Here is a 19,343-nt window from a genome sequence, read left to right on the forward strand (position 1 = left end):
CGGCGGGGCAGGGCGGCTCGCACGGCCGCTGCGCTCCCCTCCAGCCTCCGCCGAGTTCTGGGAAGAGGAGGAGGAGGAGGAAGAAAGGAGGGAGGGAGGAAGGGGGGGGCCGGGTCTTGCTTTGTGTCCCCCCCCCCCCTCGCCCCCCCCCTCCCCAAGCCCCCGATGTCGCCGGCGTGAGCCCGCCGGGAGGATGCTGCCGCTGCTGCCGCTGCTGCTGCTGGGCGCCCCGGGGCTGAGCCTGCCCTCGGGGGGGCCCCCGGCGGACACCGAGCTGGTCACCCCCCTCCGCCTGGACCCCGACATCAACGGGCGGCCTTACTTCAGGCGGGGTCCCGCCGAACCCCCCCGGGGAGGGCAAGCCGTGGTTTTCCAGCTCTCGGCTTTCGGGGAGGATTTCTACCTCCATCTCACCCCCGACGCCCACTTCATCGCGCCCGCCTTCGCCGCCCATCACCTGGGGGGCGCGCCCGGGGCCGCCCGCCCCCTCCCCGGCCTCCGCCACTGCTTTTATTCGGGGGATGTCAACGGCGACCGGGAATCTTTCGCCGCCCTCAGCCTTTGCGGGGGGCTCCGGGGGGCTTTCGGCTACCGTGGAGCCGAGTATATCATCAGCCCGCTGGCGGGGGGGGCGGCGGGCGGAGCCCACCGCCTCCAGCGCCGCAGCCCCGGCCGCCCCCTCGGGGCCGGAGCATCCCGCTGCGCCGTGGGCTCCGGGCTCACCCCCGGGGTGCTGCAGGCGCTGGACAAGTATCGGGGGCGTGGAGGGGGGAAAGGGAGTCGGGCCAAGCGCTTCGCCTCGGTCCCCCGTTACGTGGAGACCCTGGTGGTGGCCGACGAGTCGATGGTGAAGTTCCACGGGGATGACCTCCAGCACTACCTGCTCACCCTGATGGCCACGGCCGCCCGCCTCTACAAGCACCCCAGCATCCGCAACCCCATCCAGATCTCCGTCGTCAAGTTCCTCCTCATCGGGCAGGACGACAAGGGGCCCAAAGTCACCGGCAACGCCGCCCTCACCCTCCGCAACTTCTGCGCCTGGCAGAAGAAGTGGAACAAGGTCAGCGACAAGCACCCCGAGTACTGGGACACCGCCATCCTCTTCACCAAGCAGGTGGGTGCAGGGGGAGGATGACCCGGAGGGGCTGTCCCCAATTTCCAGGAGCCCTGCGCTGTGCTAAGGCTTCCTGCCACCTGCGCCCCACCTGGAGGAGGTGGCACTTGTGCCCAATCCCCTTTTCCCAAGGGACTCTCCACCCTCAGATGCCGGGGCAGGGGGAGCAGAGGTGTGGAGCAAGCCCGCTTGAGCCAGCCCTTGCTGTCCTCTGGGCAGGTTTTGGCCAGTAGCCCGGAGAAAGCCTTGCCAGGGGGTGAGCGAGGCCAGGAGGTGTGCAAAGGCGGGTTGTCCCCATGGGCAGAGACCTGCCGCTCCATCCCCTGCCCGCTGGCAGGAGCCTCCGCAGCCAGTGCCTGGCAGCTCCGGTGCACAGCGGCCGCCACCCCAAAATGCGGGGATTCGAGCCCAGAAGAGGAGGAGTGCGGCCCCGCTTCCCCCTCCCCGGCTGGGAACAGCTCACGGTGCCACCTGCCAAGAAAAAAACACCACCTCTCCCCGCTTCCTCTGACTCATGGTCCTCCTGAGAACCTGGACCGCTGCTCTGCGTGGAGCCGGTTCAGGGCTGGAAGAAAAGCAGGAGAGATACAGCCAGCACTCGCAGATCTTGGCGGGGGGAGGCCAGAGCCTCCCCCACCGCTGCCGTGAGCTGGCTGCCTCCCTGGGGTGGGAGAGGGGCTGCCTTCTGCTCGCCTTTGGCTGCGTGGGGTCATTGCTGCGCCAGGATGAGCTCTCCATTCCTCCACCCCGATAAACTGGGGCACACCGAAGCAGTGATGCTGCTCCAAATGCTCCTCCTCTTCCCTGCGGTCCTGTCTTAGTGTGCTTTCACCCCCAAATTTTTGGAACTACACTAGTGGGAGGGGAGAAGGACGAGCCCAGCTTGAAGGGGATTGTCATGTTTTACCTCCTTCCCCCATCCCTGGCCAGATGTCTTTGGGTTAGGGACGGGTTGGGGAACTCCCCTCAACAGCAGGGACACCATTCCCAAAGCGTCTTTCCAGGTCAAGCACTGGTGGGTGGGAAGGACACGGCGTCCAGCCCGGCTCAGCCGCCCTTCACCTGGGGTCAATGCGGGCTGAGGATGGCTCGGAGCGGGAACGAAGCTGTGCAGGACGGGTGACACCTTGTCCCACCCTTTCTCCCTGTCCCCCCGTGTCCTCTGTCCGTCTGTAAATCCTGCCGGAGCAGAGGCAGGGTTGAACCCCAGGCTGCTGGAGCAGGTCCTGACACCCCTGTGGGGACTGAGCCTGCTCCGTCTCTGGTGGAAACCCGGTGAGTTCACCGGAGCCGCACGCGGGACAGATTCGGTCGCAGCCATTCGAAGGCTGCGGATCACGGCCGGGCTGCATTTTTTACACATTGCTAAACCATCCATTCCTGAAATCCCCAAAGCGAGCTCGGTGCAAAGGCACACGATCGAGGAGACATCTGCCTTCCTTGAGTGCATCCATCTGTGGTCCCCTGACACCCCGAAGCTTATCTCCCTGCCAAAAAGCTGTTGCATAAGCCCCCGACTTAAATTTCATCTCAAGCCCGGTTGATAGGCAGTTTCCAGTCGTGTCAACGAGTCGCTGATGAATGGGGCCGTCCTCTCCTGCTCAGCTTCTTTCCCTCCCGATGTCGGTCGTGCTGGATTGTGGATTTACCTTTGGGGAGCTCGGTCCTGCTCAGGCGGTGGGTGCGGATCCACCATCAGCCACAGCCGTGGGACCTTCACATTCCCACCTGAGACGATGCTTGTTGGAGGGTCCTGCAGAGCGTCCAGCCTTCAGCCACATTCCTGCCTCTTGGAAATAGCACCGCACACCATGGCAAAGGGCTCGGCCGTGCTTCCCGCCCCGACCTGAACCTTGACATCCCACCAGCAAAGTTCTGCTGAATATCTTTGGCCTGCTGTAAAACCGAAGGCAGGTCACACCAAGGAACGTCTGGCTGCAGCCCAGCGTGCAGCAGATGCTGCCGGGGAATTTGGAAACCCGCACTCGGCTTTTTGAGGTTGCTTTGGGCACACATGAGAAGCCCCCACGGTTGTTAGAGCACGCATGACCTGGCCTCTGAGTAGGCGAATTAACACACGAGCTGCGAGGATCCTCCCCAGGTGACCTGCAGAACATCTGGAGAAGTTCACAAGGGGATGGAGAAGCGCCCGCAGGTGAAGGGCAGGCTGGCAGGAGAGCCCTGATGGTGCATCAAGCGGGATGCTTGAACCCCTCGGCATGGTGTGAGGACCACCGGCATGTCTATTTGGGCTGGCAGTGGGGGATATCGGTGACGGTGAGCACGCCGTGCAAAGGCAGAGCTGGCCCTTTGCATGCCGCTTTCCCACCTTAAACCTCTTGCCTTTCTCTCTCCTCTCCTCCGTAGCTCCATCCTTGCACCGCTGTTTGCATTGCCTCCCCTCCTGAGCAGGCTGGACCCCCGGCAAGGATGGAGAAGGTGTTTTGGGGGGATCAGGACCCCTTTAGAGCCCAGAGATGCTGCCCAGCCTTGGAAAGGGGGCTGTCCATGGGGGGCTGTGCTGGGGGTTAGGGAAAACCCCCGTTGGGAGCCGCTCGCTCGTGTCCCCCGGCGGTCGTCAGGCGAGGTTCAGAGCGAGAAGTGGGTCAGTGTGTCAGCGCAGGTGTTGGGCCGGGAGCCAAGAGCTCGCCGGGCCAAGCGAGGAAACGGCGGCTCTTCAAAGAGCAGCAGGCGGCCGCCTCTCCCCCGTGACGCCGGGTGGGCCCCCCATCTTCACCCCCAGACCCCCAGCGCTGGGGCTGCCACCGGAGAGGGCACGGGCAGGGGGGCCTGGGCAAGCTGCATCCCTGGGCTAGCTCAGCGTGGTGGTGGCACTCGCTCCTGGTGGCATTTTGGGACAGGGGAGACCTTGTGCTGGGGCTTGCCAGCCCCATGGAGTCACCCGACGCTCGCCCTCAGTGGCCCTGCCACCGGGGATGCGGGGTTGCCACCTGATGCCATCCATGCGCGGCGGGATCAGGGATGCGACAGGGTCCCAGCCGACAAGGAAAACTGTTGCAGAGCGGAGATCCAAACCCGGTTTGTACAATGGGCTTTTCCACCAGCCGGCCCAGACCCAGGCGTTCCGCCCCCTCGCCTCTCCAGAGAGCACGGTCTCGTCTGTGCCTCCAGACTTCGTAGCCACAGGTCTCCTGTTAAAGCCATCTCAGCTCTGGCCGGGGCTCGCTGGAGTCGTCGGGACTGTTATTTACCCGTGGCTGAACCTGCCTGCGCGGGAATGCCTTCAGCTTGGAAACCTCGCTGGAAATGTTGGCAGAGCCGCTCCTGCAAGATTTCGAGCAACCCAAGCGCTTTGGCCGGGCCAGCGCGGAGCATGAATCACGCTTATTTATAGCATGGGAGCGCCCGGCGAGTCCCTTACGTTTTCTTTTCATGTGGAAAGCTGCTCCCTGCCCCCTGCACGGCCTCTCCGGCAGCTCCCAGCCCAGCTGGGATGATGGGGATGATGCTCCAACCTTTCACAAGCCTCCGAGAGATCCCAGGAGGGGAAGGGGGCATCCAAGGATAAGGCTGCAGTGGCTTTGCATCTTCAAACGGGGACTTTTTATTTGCACGAGGGCCTCTGGATGCCAAAGAAGGGCAGATCCACCTACGGCGGGACCTTTCCCATCCTCTGGGAAAGGCATCTCTGTGGGGTACGGCCGTCCTCGAGCTGGGGGTGGTTCCTCCTTCAATCGGCTGGGCTTGGTTGCCCCTCGAGGGATGGCTGTGAAGTGCTTTGGAGGGACAGGGCCATTTCCCTCAGCCTTGGGAATATCTGGACCCGGTCCAGGGGCTTCTTATTCCTAGGAAGGTGTTGAGAAATGAGGATGAGAAGTGGGTCAGCTGTGAGACCAAGGCCAGGTGCCTTCCCATCCACCCGCCTGGGGCCGGCCCTTGAAGAACGGGAGCCAGGCTGACTCCTACACGCCGAAACTGTCTCCACCCTGGCTGGAGGAGCCTTTTGGGGTGGGAAAAGCTGTTGCTGAAGGCTCCGGGAGGATGCTATGACCAAAAAGCGTCCCCGGTGCCATGCAAACACATTGTTGCAGCCCGGTCTGGGTCAGGGTGAGGTTTCCTGCCTTCTGGTGTGGTCCCCATCCCTTTGGGCTGGCTCCCCCCAGCAGCCTGGGATCAGCCCACCATGGGGTACCGGGGATGGGGAACCGTGATGATGCCCGTTGCCGGCCCCGGGACTAACCCCTTGCCTCCGTGCCTCGCAGGACCTGTGCGGTGCCACCACCTGTGACACACTGGGGATGGCGGACGTGGGCACCATGTGCGACCCCAAGCGCAGCTGCTCCGTCATCGAGGACGACGGGCTGCCGTCGGCTTTCACCACCGCCCACGAACTGGGTAAGGCTCCCCCGCTCTCCCCGTTCTCTCGGGAGGGATGCCAGGAGCCGGCAAGGTTCGAAATGACCCTGGTTTCATCCTCCGGAAGATCAGACAATACCCGGCATCTGGTGATGGGGAAACTCCATGACACCCCCCCCGCCGCCCCGAGCTGGGTGGGAAGGAGCTGCTGAGACAGCAAAGGGCTTTGCTATTGTGGTTGCTACCCCAGTGGGTTTCCAGGATTCGGGAATCCTGAAATAACAGGCAGAGGGCACACCTACCTCCGGAGATACTCGCGTTCCTCAGCAGGAGGGAGGGGGAGGACGAGCCCTGAAGTCTCCTTCTCTTTGCAATTTCCCTTCTCCTTCCTTTCCCGTATATTTTCCACGTGCATGGGACAGCACGCCGGGAAGCGCGATGCCCCGGGGATGCTGCCAGTGGGGTGGCTTGTGTGGTCCTGCAAGCTCCCAGCACCTACGTGAGCATCATCCCTCCCTGGGTGCCTCCTGGGCTGTCCACAGCCATTGCAATCCTTGCAAGGGTCTGCCCGGCTCTGTGCCTCAGTTTCCCCCATTGCAAGAAGCTGCACCCCAATCTGCCTGCCACGTGGGGTTATTCATGCTGCCCCTCCTTTCCTTTCCCCCCCCTCCTGCCCCAGGCCACGTCTTCAACATGCCGCACGACAATGTGAAGGCCTGCGAGGAGGTCTTCGGTCGGCTGAAGACCAACCACATGATGTCCCCCACCCTCATCCAGATCGACCGCGCCAACCCCTGGTCAGCCTGTAGTGCTGCCATCATCACCGACTTCCTCGACAGCGGCCATGGTGAGCCCTCCTGCCCCCCTCGCCCTCTTCCCTGTGCTCCTGCCCTGTATGAGCAGGATCCATCCCTGGGGCTGGTTACCAGGAGAGGCTGATGGGCTGGAGAGCAGCAGCTCTTCTCCCCTCTTTGCAAACCAAATTAGAAGGAAATAGGGAGTTTGGGGGTGTTTCTGCACCAGATGAGCTTCCCTGGGGCTGGGCTGTCCCCAGCAGTGGTGTCTGCCCTGAGGCTGCCGGCACTGCTCTACCCAACATCACCAAGAGATGGAGTCACTTGGGTCTGGGATGATCTTGAGGCCATCCTTGGGGTAACACCAGTCCCGATGGCAGCATCCGGCTGGGATAGCTTTGGCCAAATTCCCTGCAGCCATCCCTCACCACCCCACAGTGATGCTCTCCCTCCCCACGCTGGTCCACACAACCCCTGAGGACCTGGTAGACCCCCCATCCATGCTCCCGCAGGAGACTGCTTGCTGGACCAGCCCGCCAAACCCATCCCGCTGCCCGAAGACCTGCCGGGGACGAGCTACAGCCTGAACCAGCAGTGCGAGCTGGCCTTCGGGGTGGGCTCCAAGCCCTGCCCGTACATGCAGTACTGCGCCAAGCTGTGGTGCACGGGCAAAGCGCGGGGACAGATCGTCTGCCAGACCCGGCACTTCCCCTGGGCGGACGGCACCGGCTGCGGCGAGGGTCGCTTCTGCTTGAAGGGTGCCTGCGTTGAGAGGCATAACATCAGTAAGTACAGGGTGAGTACCTGCGCCGCCAGCCCCCGAAGACATCCCGCGGGGTCGCCCCCAGTTTTTGCTGAGCAATCCCCCGCCTCCTGGTGCTGGGGACCCGGCGGGGGGACAGCGATGTGAAAAGAAACGTAGATAGGATGGTTTGGGTTGGAAGGGACCTTAAAGATCATCTCGTTCCAACCCCGCACCCTGGGCAGGGACATCTCTCACTAGACGAGGTTGCTCCAAGCCCCATGAGCTTGGTTTTGAGCATGGGGCTCATCAAGAGATGGAGTTCCCTTGGGCATTGCTTATTTCTCAAGGAGGGATGCTGCTGCTCCACTCCGTCCAGCCCTGGGCAGGTTTTGGGGGCAGCCGGCAGAGGTTTTGCTTGAAAAGGATGGCTCCAAGTCTGGAGAGCCCCGGCTCGGGATGCAGCATCTCATGCCGCGGCATCCCCGCAGGTGGACGGCGGCTGGGCCAAGTGGGCACCCTACGGGCAGTGCTCGCGGACCTGCGGCGGCGGGGTGCAGCTGGCCAAGCGGGAGTGCACCCACCCGCTGCCTGCCAACGGGGGCTCCTACTGCGAGGGTGTCCGCGTCAAGTACCGCTCCTGCAACCTGGACCCCTGCCCCGCTGCAGGTAAGGGGCTGGAGCCCAGCTCGCTCGTGGTTGCATGCACGGCCTATAACAACCCCATAAAACCAGCGCCGGAGGTCCAGGCTGGTCCCCAATCCCATGCACATCCTCGTTTCTTCCAGTGCCGGGGAAGAGCTTCCGCGAGGAGCAGTGTGAGGCTTTCAATGGCTACAGCCACAGCACCAACCGTCTCACCGCCTCCGTCTCCTGGGTCCCCAAATACTCCGGCGTCTCGCCCCGGGATAAATGCAAGCTCATCTGCCGGGCTAACGGCACCGGCTACTTCTACGTGCTGGCACCCAAGGTTGGTGAGGGACCCCAGGGTCAGCGTCTGGGCTGTAGGATGACTCCAGAGCGCCTGGAGACGAATGCGTTTTCCTTGTCTGGTGGGGAGCTGGTGTTAGCTGTAGAGGAGAGGGCTCCGCCAGGCTGGTAGGAATCAGCATGTACGTGTCCGCTTATTTATTTCAGGGCTGGAGTTTGTCCATGGAGGCTCTTCCTCCAGGTTTGTTATGGTGCCTCTGGAATATGCTCATTGTGCTGAAATAGAGGATGATAATTACGGCGCCGGGGAAGCGATGTGCATGCAGTGCAGACGGCCAGACAGGGGACTGAGAGGAGTGATGTTAGCTTGTCTTCCTGATGCAGCCCATTCCCTTTGCACCGATGCAACAGGAAGGGCAGAAAATCACGTAGATGCAGCAGAAAAGGGACGCAGTCCCATCCGTCTCTTCTCAGAGACCCCAAAAATCCCAAGTGCAAAGCAGAGCATGATCACGGGGTGGCACGGTGTCTCCTCAGGGCCTGCTGGGTGGATTTGGGTAGCCCTGGGTTGGGTGACCGTTCCAGGGGGGTTGGTGGGGTGGCACAGGGAAATGTAACAGGTTGTTTTGCTCGCCCTCGTGCAGGTTGTGGACGGCACCCCTTGCTCCCCAGACTCCACCTCGGTCTGCGTCCAGGGTAAATGCATCAAAGCAGGCTGCGACGGGAAGCTGGGCTCCAAGAAGAAGTTCGACAAATGCAGCGTGTGTGGAGGGGACAACAAGAGCTGCAAGAAGGTCTCGGGCTTGTTCACCAAACCCATGTAAGTGCTAGGTGACCACGTGCACTTCCCCTTCTCCCAGCTTTTTGGAGTGGATGCAGGAAGGGGGTGGAGATGGTGGATGTGGGAGATGGCTAAGTCCATCCCAAGCAAACTCTCCTAGTGCTAGCGTACATCACTGCATGGAGACCTGGGCTAGTTCTGAAGGAGAAGCAGGACATATTTAACGTGCTATCGGCTTCTGCTGGTGGAGTTATCTCTGGTACATCCGTACTGTTGAGCCAGAGGAGATGAAGCATCTTCTCATATCTGGGTGACCTCAACCTAGACGAAACCCAGAGTAGAGAGGAGATTCAAAATTATCTTCAAGGGAAGGAGGAGACAACCGTAGGGGTGGGAAGATCTCAGGGCTGTAGAGCTTTGGGCTGAGGCCACATCACAGCAAGATGTCCCCCTGCCTGATGGCCTGCCCTGCCTGCTCTTCTCTTCCAGGCATGGCTACAACTTCGTGGTGGTCATCCCCGCGGGCGCCTCCAACATCGACATCAGGCAGCGGGGCTACAAAGGGCTCATCAGCGACGACAACTACCTGGCGCTGAAGAACGGGCAGGGCAAGTACCTGCTGAACGGCCACTTCATCGTCTCGGCCGTGGAGAGGGACCTGATGGTGAAGGGCAGCGTCCTGCGGTACAGCGGCACCGGCACCGCCGTCGAGAGCCTCCAAGCCTTCAAGCCCATCCAGGAACCCCTGACTTTGGAGGTGCTCTCCGTGGGGAAGATGACCCCTCCTCGGGTACGCTACTCCTTCTACCTCCCCAAGGAGAGCAAGGAGGACAAGTCCTCCTACAAGAAGGAGGGCAAGACCCCCCCGGACCTCAACAACAGCGTCCTCAGCCTGTCCAACCGCTTGGACGGTGGGAGACCGAGCTACAAACGTCCCTCCTACAAGTGGGCGGCGGGCGGCTGGGAGGCTTGCTCCGTCACCTGCGGCGATGGCTTGCAGAAGCGTTCGGTGGCTTGTCGCGACTCCTACGGCCAACCGGCCGCCGAGTGCGACGCCGCACAGCGACCGGCCGACGTGCGGCTCTGCGGGGAGCCCTGCCCGGCATGGGAAGCTGGACCTTGGTCTCCCTGCTCCAAGAGCTGCGGTCGGGGTTTCAAGAGACGGGCGCTGAAGTGCTCGGTCCCAAGCGGGCGCCTGCTGCCTCGGGAGAGTTGCAATTTTCGGAGAAAGCCGCAGGAGCTGGATTTTTGCACCTTGAGGCCATGCTGAGCAGGTCAAGGAGTGTCCGCGAGGAAGGGCATGGTGTTCCTCTGGTTGGAAGCGGCTGAGCAGCAGCCAGGGGTTGGGAAGAGGGGGAGATGTCCATAGCACATAGTAAACAGTGGGGGAAGGGGAAAAAAAGGGAAAAAAAAAAAAAAAAAAAAGAAAAAATGGGGGAAAAAAAGGGACCTGGGTGTGGGGACAGAGCACGCACACCCCATGTGCCCGGGAAAGAGGGATTTTACCGACCAGGTCACTCGGAGACAGGGCGGGAACGAACATCTACCTCGAAGTCGCCGAACGACGCGGAAACCCACCGGCAGAGGCTGGGAGTCGGGGGGGTGGATGGATGGAAAGGAGGGGGAACGCTGCCCGGGATGGAGCCGAGGAAAGGCAGGGAGATGCCCCAAAATTGCACAGTCGAAGCCTCCCCCGTCTTCCCAGGGCCAAGCCTACCTCCCCCCTCCCCGGGCTCCCCCGACACTCGTGCTAAAAGGGACCAGAAGGATTTACCAATGCAATGACGGCAAATCACGGTGTCCGGCCACCCGTGCGACGAGGTCTTGATGCCTCCAGGGCTCGCTGGCGATGACTTTGGAGCCTGGGGTGTCCGGAGAGCCCCAGCAGCATCCCCGGGCCAGGCTGGAAGGTGGTGGCTTTATCTTCGTTTTCTCCTCATGTTTATGACCTGACCAGTGTAGATTTTATGGTGCTTAACTCTGTATTTTTTTTATTTTTTTTTTTAACCTCCTTCCTTCTCTCCCCGAGGGATAAACCTTGCGTAGCGGCGATGCCGTTATTCCCAGCGGGCGTTATTTCCCATCCTATGGTGCTTCAGGACGGGGCTGTGCCGGCATCCCAGTAGCTGGACGCTCCTTTACGCCCCGCTCCAGGGCAGGTTGGAAACCACCCGCCTGAAGTTTTGCAGGGCTAAGGGGGATCACTATGGACCTGAGATCTGAGCTGGCATTCCAAAAAAACCAACAAGTACTGTAGTACCACGGAGCGGTGCCGCAGGGGGGGTCGGATGCAGCCCCGCCAGTCGCTGGTACTTGACTCCGCTCTGGAAATGGTGCTCACTGCTTAATGGGACCAGTACGCCGTGCCCAGACATCCCACTGCCCTCCGCCCCCCCAGACTTTGGGCCAGGTTGGGTTATTTTCCCCTCTGCGTTAAGCCCCCCTGAGAAATCCTGAGCTGAACTCCAGCGGAGCCGGGGCGACGTCCCCAGCATCGCTTTTTGAGCGGAAGATAAATTCAGGTTTTGGGTTTTCCCTTGGGGGTAAAAAGGGCTCGGCGGGGTTCAGGCGCGTGGAAAAAGAGTTGGGGGTTGAGCCTCTTGCTGCTGCAGAGCATCTACAAGCGGTTTCCCCCTCCAGGGTTTTATTCGGTACCTCCGAGGGTTACGTAGCATCCTGCCCACGGTGGTCGGAGCTGTCTTACCTCACACACCGCCCTCCTCCCAGCCACCCATCCCTTAGGCCTCTTGCTCAGATCAAACCATCAGGGACCATTCCACTTTTTTTCGCTTTTCTGCTGATGAAGGTGCCTCTTAATCAATTAGCTGTGACCGTGTGAGCAACCCGGGGTCTCTGAGTGGAGCTGTGCCATCACTGGGATGAGCTGGAAGGGACTTTTGGGATGATACACAGATTATGGGTAGAAGAAGACACTGTCTCAGCAACTAGAGGCTTGGAACCTACCTTGCTCGCTTGGTCCCACGTGGGTACAGCGTGGAAACTCCTCGTGCCCTTCAGCCTGCTCCAAAAGGTCTCCAGCTGCGGGCAAAGCAAGAAAGACGACGAGAAAGCGGGCAGTGGTAGCACAAGGGTTTCCTCGCTCGACCTTTCCACCAGCTTCGCAAACTCCTCGTGACAACGTTTGCGGACCCATCCATCCTCCCCGGGTTTGGGTGACGCCTTTGTGAACACCGCAATGTTTTGGGTCTCCACGCTGCTCGAGGGAGCCGGCAGCAGATGCTGCGGTTGCTCCGCGCCGCAGGGGATGGGATTTCGCGTTCTAGGAAATCCCTCCCGCCTCTCCATCCCCACGAACCTCTCATCCATTTCGGGAGGGTTTTCCCGCGTTAGCCGAGCCCGCCGCGCTTTCCTCTGGGGACAGAGCTCCGAGGAGCTGCCCTTCCGTGTCTGGCCATCCAAGAGATGGTTTCCAAGCCACCGAGAAGTCGTCACCCTCCTTCGCATCGGGCGGCAAGGCCGGGGGGGAAAAGGATGGGGCCGGAGGGATTTCTTGTGTTGCCGTTCTTTTGCCGAGCGTGCAAGGGAAAGGACGGAGATGCCGATCGTACTGGCTGCTTTGTGTATACCATGTATACTAAACATCGATCTCTGCTGTTTGTGCGTCAATAGCAAACCTGAAATAAAACCGTATTTAAAGTTACGCCTGGTCTCCCACGGGGTGGTGGTGGTGGTGGGGAAACGTTTGCGCCCATGTCATTGAGTTGGTGGCTGCAGAGCATTTCTGGTCTTATTGCGATCCCGGCCTCTTTCAAGCCTCAATAATTCAAGGAAAAAACAACTTGGAAAGCCTAACCGGTTTATTGTGATTTGATTCTGCTACAAGATTTGTTATTGGGGGGAAAAAAAACCCAAACAAAACCACCCAAAACCAGCCTGACGGAGCCCGGCGGTGGATTATTCCACGCAGTCGCCTGCACTGGGACGTGAAATACAGGAGGCTGGTTTGCTTTAGCCAGGAATCAGGATTAGCCTTGGAATCAGCAAATATAGGGTTAAAGGGATTGATGTAAACTGGAAGGGTGCTCTCATATCCTGGAACAACCGAGTCTGCACATCCCATTGTCCGGGACCATCCCTTCCCTTCCCGACGTGCTATTCCGGAGTCATCCTCTCCGTATGCCGACAAACCCTGGGTCTCAGCCCCTTGTCCCATTGCCTCCGGAGGGTCTGGGAAAAGCCAGATTATCTTGGGAGCCCAGCCCACCCAGCTGCGGGGCTGCTGGGTGCCCGGAAAACAGCCGGGATTCTTCTCACCGATTCCCAGCACACCCTCCCTGAGTCACGGCCCTCTTTCCCCCTTCCTTCGGGGCCAACGGTGAGACAAAGCCCTGCCTTTTAATGGGACACGTCTGCCCGGTGTCACCCCCTCCAGCGTTTTGTTTCCCCGCAGCAAATCCAATATTTTTTTCCCCGCTATGTTGTAATGATTGGGCAAATTTAACTTATTTTACTGGGGGGCAAGGTCACTTTGCTTTTCGTGACCATAAAGAAACAAACACGACAGACCCGACCGAGCATCTTCCCCTCGCCGGCTCCTACGGGGGGAATAAAGGATTGATCGCCCAAGTCTCTCCCCACGTGAAAGTTCAGCTCCAGCCCAAATATATCCCATGCTGCAAAGGCTCCGGCTGCAAACAGCTTTATTAGGAAAAAAGAGTGATTTTTCCAGCCGGTGCAATACCCCGTGCCATGGCTTTCCCCTTGAGTATCTATTCAGCAGCTGAAATCTAAGTTAAAACTAACACCTTGCTCCTCCGGCACTGGGTGACAGCCACGTTTTTAACCAGGTGCCCTTAAAAATCACCCAGAGAGACAAAAAAACCTCGAAACCCCCAAGTATTTACCCGGTAAGGAAGGAAAAAAGACTTCAGAGGGAAGGCTGGTGTTCAGCCAAGCCATGGCCTCTTTGCTCAGGGAGCTTTGTCCCAGCAAAGCCGGTGGTGGCTTAATGGGGCTGAGCCAAACACCGGCACCTGGCACCGGGAGGGTGACACAGGTGATGTCCCGCATCCACATCAAGCCCGGAGCCCCAGGAATAGGCTCCCAGGGAGAGAGAAACGGTGTGGAGCATCACGTGCTGTGCCCAAGAGGAAGGGGTAGCTTTTCCCAGCGTCGTGAAGATGCCGTCACCGACGGCTCTAGGGATTCCTGGTTTTCTGACATGGAAAAAAATTGTGGTTTGCTTCCCTTTTTGGGATTCTTTGGATTCTCCGGTGTCAAAGTAAAGGCTGAGCCGGCTGCCTTTCCCTTCAGGGGACACTGATGCGTCTTCTCCTGCATCCCCCAGCTCCTCAAAACGTGAAGGAAACCCGTAACTCGGAAACCTCAGCGTCGTTGGGGTTAAAACGGGGTTAAAACCAGCCAGGGAATTGGAAGCGAGAGACCGATGGGCACCAGACTCATCCCCTTCTGCCCAGGAGTCCCCATCAAGCTCCCAACAAACATCTCAATCCGGAGAAGGGAGTTCTTTACCCCCCGGGAGAGGCACGGGGAGTATTTCTGAAATGCCCCTCTGGGAGCATTTCAATTCCCTCTGCCCTGGTTTGGCACACGGAGAGGACTGTGGGGTTTAGTGTAAAAGAAAAAAAAAAATGACGAAAAAACCCTCTATTAAAAAAAAAAAACCTACCAAAAAAGAAAAGGCCTACCCAAGTCCTCTGCCAGAACAAGTGCATTTAGTTCTGCTTATTTCAGCCCCCCATCCGCTTTCTTCACCCTTTCCTTGCGCACTTCCCCGGGCACCTGCTTTTGGCCACCTTTGGAGAAAGATGCTGCATTAGACCAACCTCTGCTCCGACCCAACGCACCTTTTCTTATGTTTTACGCAGTAAAAATGGCACGAAAACGGAATGTACCCCCATGGCATAGCAGCACGGGGCATGGCTGGGGCTCCTGATGGGACACGGAGATCTCCGGCCTCTTAAGCTCTTGCCGCAACACACATAACGAGTGCTAAACTCTCTCGATGATTTAATACGCAACGGGGGTTTGCTGAGAACGAAGGTCCAGCCAAAACCCCCGCCTGCTTCGCTCCAGACCCGTCCCTGAGGGTTGAGGACGGCTCGGGCAGAGCCTTTGTGAAACTAAAACCCCATCCCGCATCTGGGACCGCCTGCGAATCTGCTGCTTCTCCTCCGGCCCGAGCTGAAACCCGAGAAGACTGAAAAAAAATTAAAAAAAAAAAAAAAAAAAGAAAAAGAAGGGGTTTACCTGAAGTGTAACGTCAGGGAGAGAAACCATGGAGGGGGGTGCACCCCCTCTGTCCTTCTGGTCCAGGGCGCTTGGATGTGGCCGCGGATCCTCTCCCTGCGGTTGGGATGCTGCCTTGCTATTATTATTGCTCTTATGATTGTTATTATTATTATTACTGGGTTTTGCCAGGACACAAAAGCAAAACCAGGCGTAGGTTGAACAAACGGACCTAATAGATAGCACATGTCCCGCGGAAAACCTCTCGCGGGGGTGGGGGACTAAACGCCAAGGGCAGCGCAGAGCTCTGCTTTCCGCACGGGGAAACCGGGGATGCTCGCCCGAGGTCGGGGATATGAAATGAAATTGAGATGTGGAGCAGGGATGGGAGACCCCGGCACCTCTCCCCGCATTTCTCCATCCCCTCTCCCGGCGCCGGCGGCTGCGGGAGGATACGTTGCGCCGGCTACGGCCGGCCCTTCCTGATTCTGGCAGGAATAAAACCTGCTCTCCGAGCAGAAAAGGCCTTTTTCCCCGCTCGGGTGGCTCTGGGGATGTGTCACTGATCCTAACCCCGGCTTTTCCGTGGCCGGGCGATGCAGCGGAGCGGGACCGGCCGGGGAGGGATGCCAACCCCCCGGCGATGCCGACCCTCGCCGGCTACTTGCAGCAGACTAAACTTCCCCCCATCATCCTCCCCAGCCAGCAAACTGACACGTTCCCACAAGCATTTCTGCTGAGTCTTTTTAATTTTTTTTTTATGATTATTTTTTTTTTAGCATTTTTTTTCTTTTTCTAATTATACAACACGGTCAGTGCCAAATTTGTCCGGCCGACTCTAATCTGGCAAGCAGAGCTCGTGGATTTATGGCAAACAAACTCCCACCTCCTGATTGACCGGTGGAAAAAGCCGGGTTTTATCTTTTTGGAGGTCTCCCGTCGCATACTTTCACCCTATAAACGCATAATCCTTGAAGAAGCGATGGCAGAAGGAGCGGAGACGGCGTTGGTCGGCCGAGGACCTCGTCAGCATCTCCGAAGGAATTTGCTGAGGAAATCAGGCAGCTGTTAAAGATTATAATCCTTAACTAGGTAAAAACCCTTGGAAAATTGCAGCCGTGGGGTGAGCGGTGAGAGCTTTCCAGCCGGCTCCTGGGGAAGGTGCTGCATTCGGATTTAGCCTAATTAATCTCAAGTTCAGCCAAGCAAACCTGGGAGGTGTATGGTCTCCCAACTGGTTATTTAGTGTGGCTTGATTATTTATTTTTTAAAGCGTTTCTTTTCTTTTTTTTTTCTTTTTTCTCACCCCTTTGTAAATGAATTTAGCGCCGGTGGGAGGTGTTGGATTGACAGCTCTGGAAATACAAGCCCTCAAGGAGAAATGTTTCGGAGTCGTGGCAGGAACAACACTGTACGTAATCCGGGCGTGAGGGTAATTATTTGCAGTCACGGCAGCTTTTTTTTGCTCAAAAATCAAAAAAAGAGAGATGGCGGGGGTTTGACAGAGCATCTGAGACACTTTCAGGTGGCCGAAGCATCGAGGACGGCCGGAGCTGGCGAAGAAATACACCGTCCCGGAGCTACCGAGGTGCTCACGGCCACATTTTGGTGCTTTAATCGTTATTTGTGCTTAAATACCACTCATTTTTCCCAGCTCTTTAAGCACGTTCTCAATTTTGAGCGGGCCCTTCGGCACCTCCCGGCTCGGTGCAGCCGGCGAGCGGAGCGACTTCACGCACGCGCTGGAAGTTTTACGCGGCATCAAAAGCCTTCGGGGTGTACAAGAGCTGAGAAAACAGCCTAAATATATCCCTCCCCACGTCACAGAACAGGGTCGTGTTGGTTTTTTTTTTTTTATTCCTTGCTAATATACCGCTTCGGCTTTTTCTGCAACTCTATATCGTTCGGAATAGTTTCAAAGTGCAGCGCTCGGGCTCTGGATAGCAGAAACACATGTTCCCGAAATTATGGTCACTATAGGGACCACATCGTCATGCCAGAAATAATTAAGGCGCTCTGTGTTCTCGATGACATATGTTGGCCAGAAGCAGCCCCGAACGCTGTAGAAAGGCAGGCGTGAGAGGTAGGGGAAGGACATCTGGGCAAGGGATGGAGGGGAAGGTGCGGCGAGATGATGAGTAAAGAGGAGATGAGTCTGTTTAAGCTCGGTCTATTTGAGCATCGTAAAAAAATCTCAAGGAGTTTGGGGGGAAAAAAACCCCAATATCCCCACGCTCGATGTTAAACGAAATGAGGGAGACTAAAGGCCACGTCTTCATCCATCTTTAGATACCGCCAGGATTAAGGAGGGAGGGGAGAGTTTGGTTTGAGGGTCTTGCTCGGGGTCGCGCGGGACGGTCGTGGCAAGGTACGGCCTGGATCGGCGTTTTCCCAAGCTGCCCATTAACCCCCTGGCTTCAGCACTTACTTGGGAGGTGAGGATGTATCAACGTGGAAAAACAAACACGGAGGAAAAACGGGCACCGAAAGACAGGGAGAACCCGGGCGGCTTTATGTTCTCCCAAAGGCAGGAGAAAAAGGAGCGAGCGGAGAGGAAAGGAAACAAGGAGAAAGAAGAAAAACAAGGGAAACCTCCAGAGGGAGACGCTAATGTGAAGCAGCTGTTATCCCACCTGAATCCCGGGTTTTTTTGGCTTCTCTGCATCCCCGGAGCATCACAGAGCAGCCCGAGACCCTCCGGGATTCCGTGCCTGCTGTGCAGGACCAAAAGGTGATGGGGAGGAAAGGAAAATCACTTCTATGTTGTTCACAGCGTGCTTTATTCGGTTGTACAAAACCGCTCGAAATGTGTGCCTCTTTGCAAAGGAAATCTTTGGCCCAATCCCTTTTAAACTTCTTTTTTTTTTTTTTTTTTCGGCTTTTGAGGAGGAGAAAGGCAAGATAAAAGACACAAGGTGTATCCTCCTTCCAGTCCTTAGCACCATCTCCTCCAGAGCAAGGATCTGACGTCCTGAAGAAAATGCAAAGCGCGTCATTTTAAAGCACTTAAGCTGCTCTTTATTTAAAAAAAACCCTCCATCTCCTGTATAAATGATTATGTATAATTCCTTGCGTCCATCCTTCCTTCCTCCCTCCCTCCCATCCCCAGTGCAGACGCAATTAGACAAACTTTAGGGATTTTATTTTCTGATGCAGCCCAGGTGGTTTCCCAGCCGTGGCCGACGTTTCCTATTTGGACCTGAAAAATAAAAGTCGGCCGCAATTAGCGCGTCGCGTGCGTGTAAGTCAGTGTCTTTGCTCCCTTTTAGGAAAGGCAGGAAGAAAGAAAGGCACCAAATTAGCTCCCTCGCAAAGCCGATGAGTTGGTACAAAGCGATGGGCATCCGAATGTTTGCTGCCGGGGCTCCTCGGGGGGATGCCGAGCATCCCACGTGCCGCCCGAGAGCCCCTCGCCTCGGCAGCCAAGCCTGGAAATTATTCACTAAATACAACTGGGGTTCACTCCTAAAAATGCCATCGAGGGGGGGAAAAATATATATATTATTATTTTTGGTGGAGGGGAGAGTTTACGTGGGAAAAATATAACCCTGCCCTTGGCTTTGCCCTGGGTACCGGCCTGCGCGGCTTTTCTCTCCCTGCTGCCAGGGATTCCTCTTGCCTTTGATTTTTTTTTTTGGTGTTGTTTCTGCTGGTGGGAAGCCAAAAGCACCGGGGAACCTGCTTCTGATCCACCCTCTTCCTCCTCCCCGCTGCTGGGAGCTCTCGGTCCCCTCCGCGGTGCCGAGAGGCGGCTCCGGCAAGGGTTAACTCTTCCCCCCGCCTTTTCACATTTTTCCTCTTTAATATTGCCTCCGAAGAAACAAACAGAGGCGAATCCCACCCTCTCCCCGGAGACTCTTTCTTGGCTTGTTCCAGAGAACATGCAAATAATAATTATTTGTCCTATATTTTCTGTCTCGGTGCCTCATTTCAGCAGCCTGGGGGATTGAGTAAACGAAACGAACAAAATGAACAAGGAAAGCAATAAACCCAAATAAATAAATAACTGATAAAACCGGAGTGGGAAGGAGATAAAAAACAACCCGACAACATTCCCCTTGCGGGACAAAACGTAGGGGCTGAAAATGTCGATAAACCAAACAAGACGGTGGGACGGACAGACGGGGCTCCGCTGATGGACGCCAGCAGGGAGCTGCTGGGGGGGAGAGGTGCAAGCGCAGATGTTGAGGAAAAGGTCCTAAATTCTCCTTATTCTGGGTAGCGAGCCCAAATCCGGGGGGACAGGGAGCACAGTGCCTGTGTTTGCTCCTATATAGGTGCCGCGTGGGCAGCAGGGCGAGGGGGGGATTCTGCCCCTCTGCTCCACTCTGTGAGACCCCCCCGCAGTGCTGCCTCCAGTGCTGGGACACCAACAGCAGAAGGACACGGAGCTGTTGGAGCGGGGCCAGAGGAGGCCCCGGAGATGCTGGGAGGGCTGGAGCCCCTCTGCTGGGA

At 57.8% G+C, this 19,343-nt stretch overlaps 1 protein-coding gene across 1 annotated transcript; it reads left to right on the forward strand.

Moving 5' to 3' along the window:
- Positions 1-12,332, forward strand: ADAMTS15 (ADAM metallopeptidase with thrombospondin type 1 motif 15). The gene is made up of 8 exons (XM_074561250.1): positions 1-1,114; positions 5,338-5,470; positions 6,111-6,278; positions 6,738-7,021; positions 7,459-7,636; positions 7,756-7,937; positions 8,542-8,717; positions 9,168-12,332. Exons 1-8 carry the CDS (start codon positions 194-196, stop codon positions 9,946-9,948), a joined length of 2,823 nt encoding a protein of 940 aa, XP_074417351.1. The 5' UTR covers positions 1-193; the 3' UTR covers positions 9,949-12,332.
- The last annotated feature ends 7,011 nt before the right edge of the window (positions 12,333-19,343 follow it).

The sequence above is a fragment of the Larus michahellis genome, chromosome 17 (genome assembly GCF_964199755.1).
Source record: "Larus michahellis chromosome 17, bLarMic1.1, whole genome shotgun sequence".
NCBI classification, from domain to species: Eukaryota; Metazoa; Chordata; class Aves; order Charadriiformes; family Laridae; genus Larus; species Larus michahellis.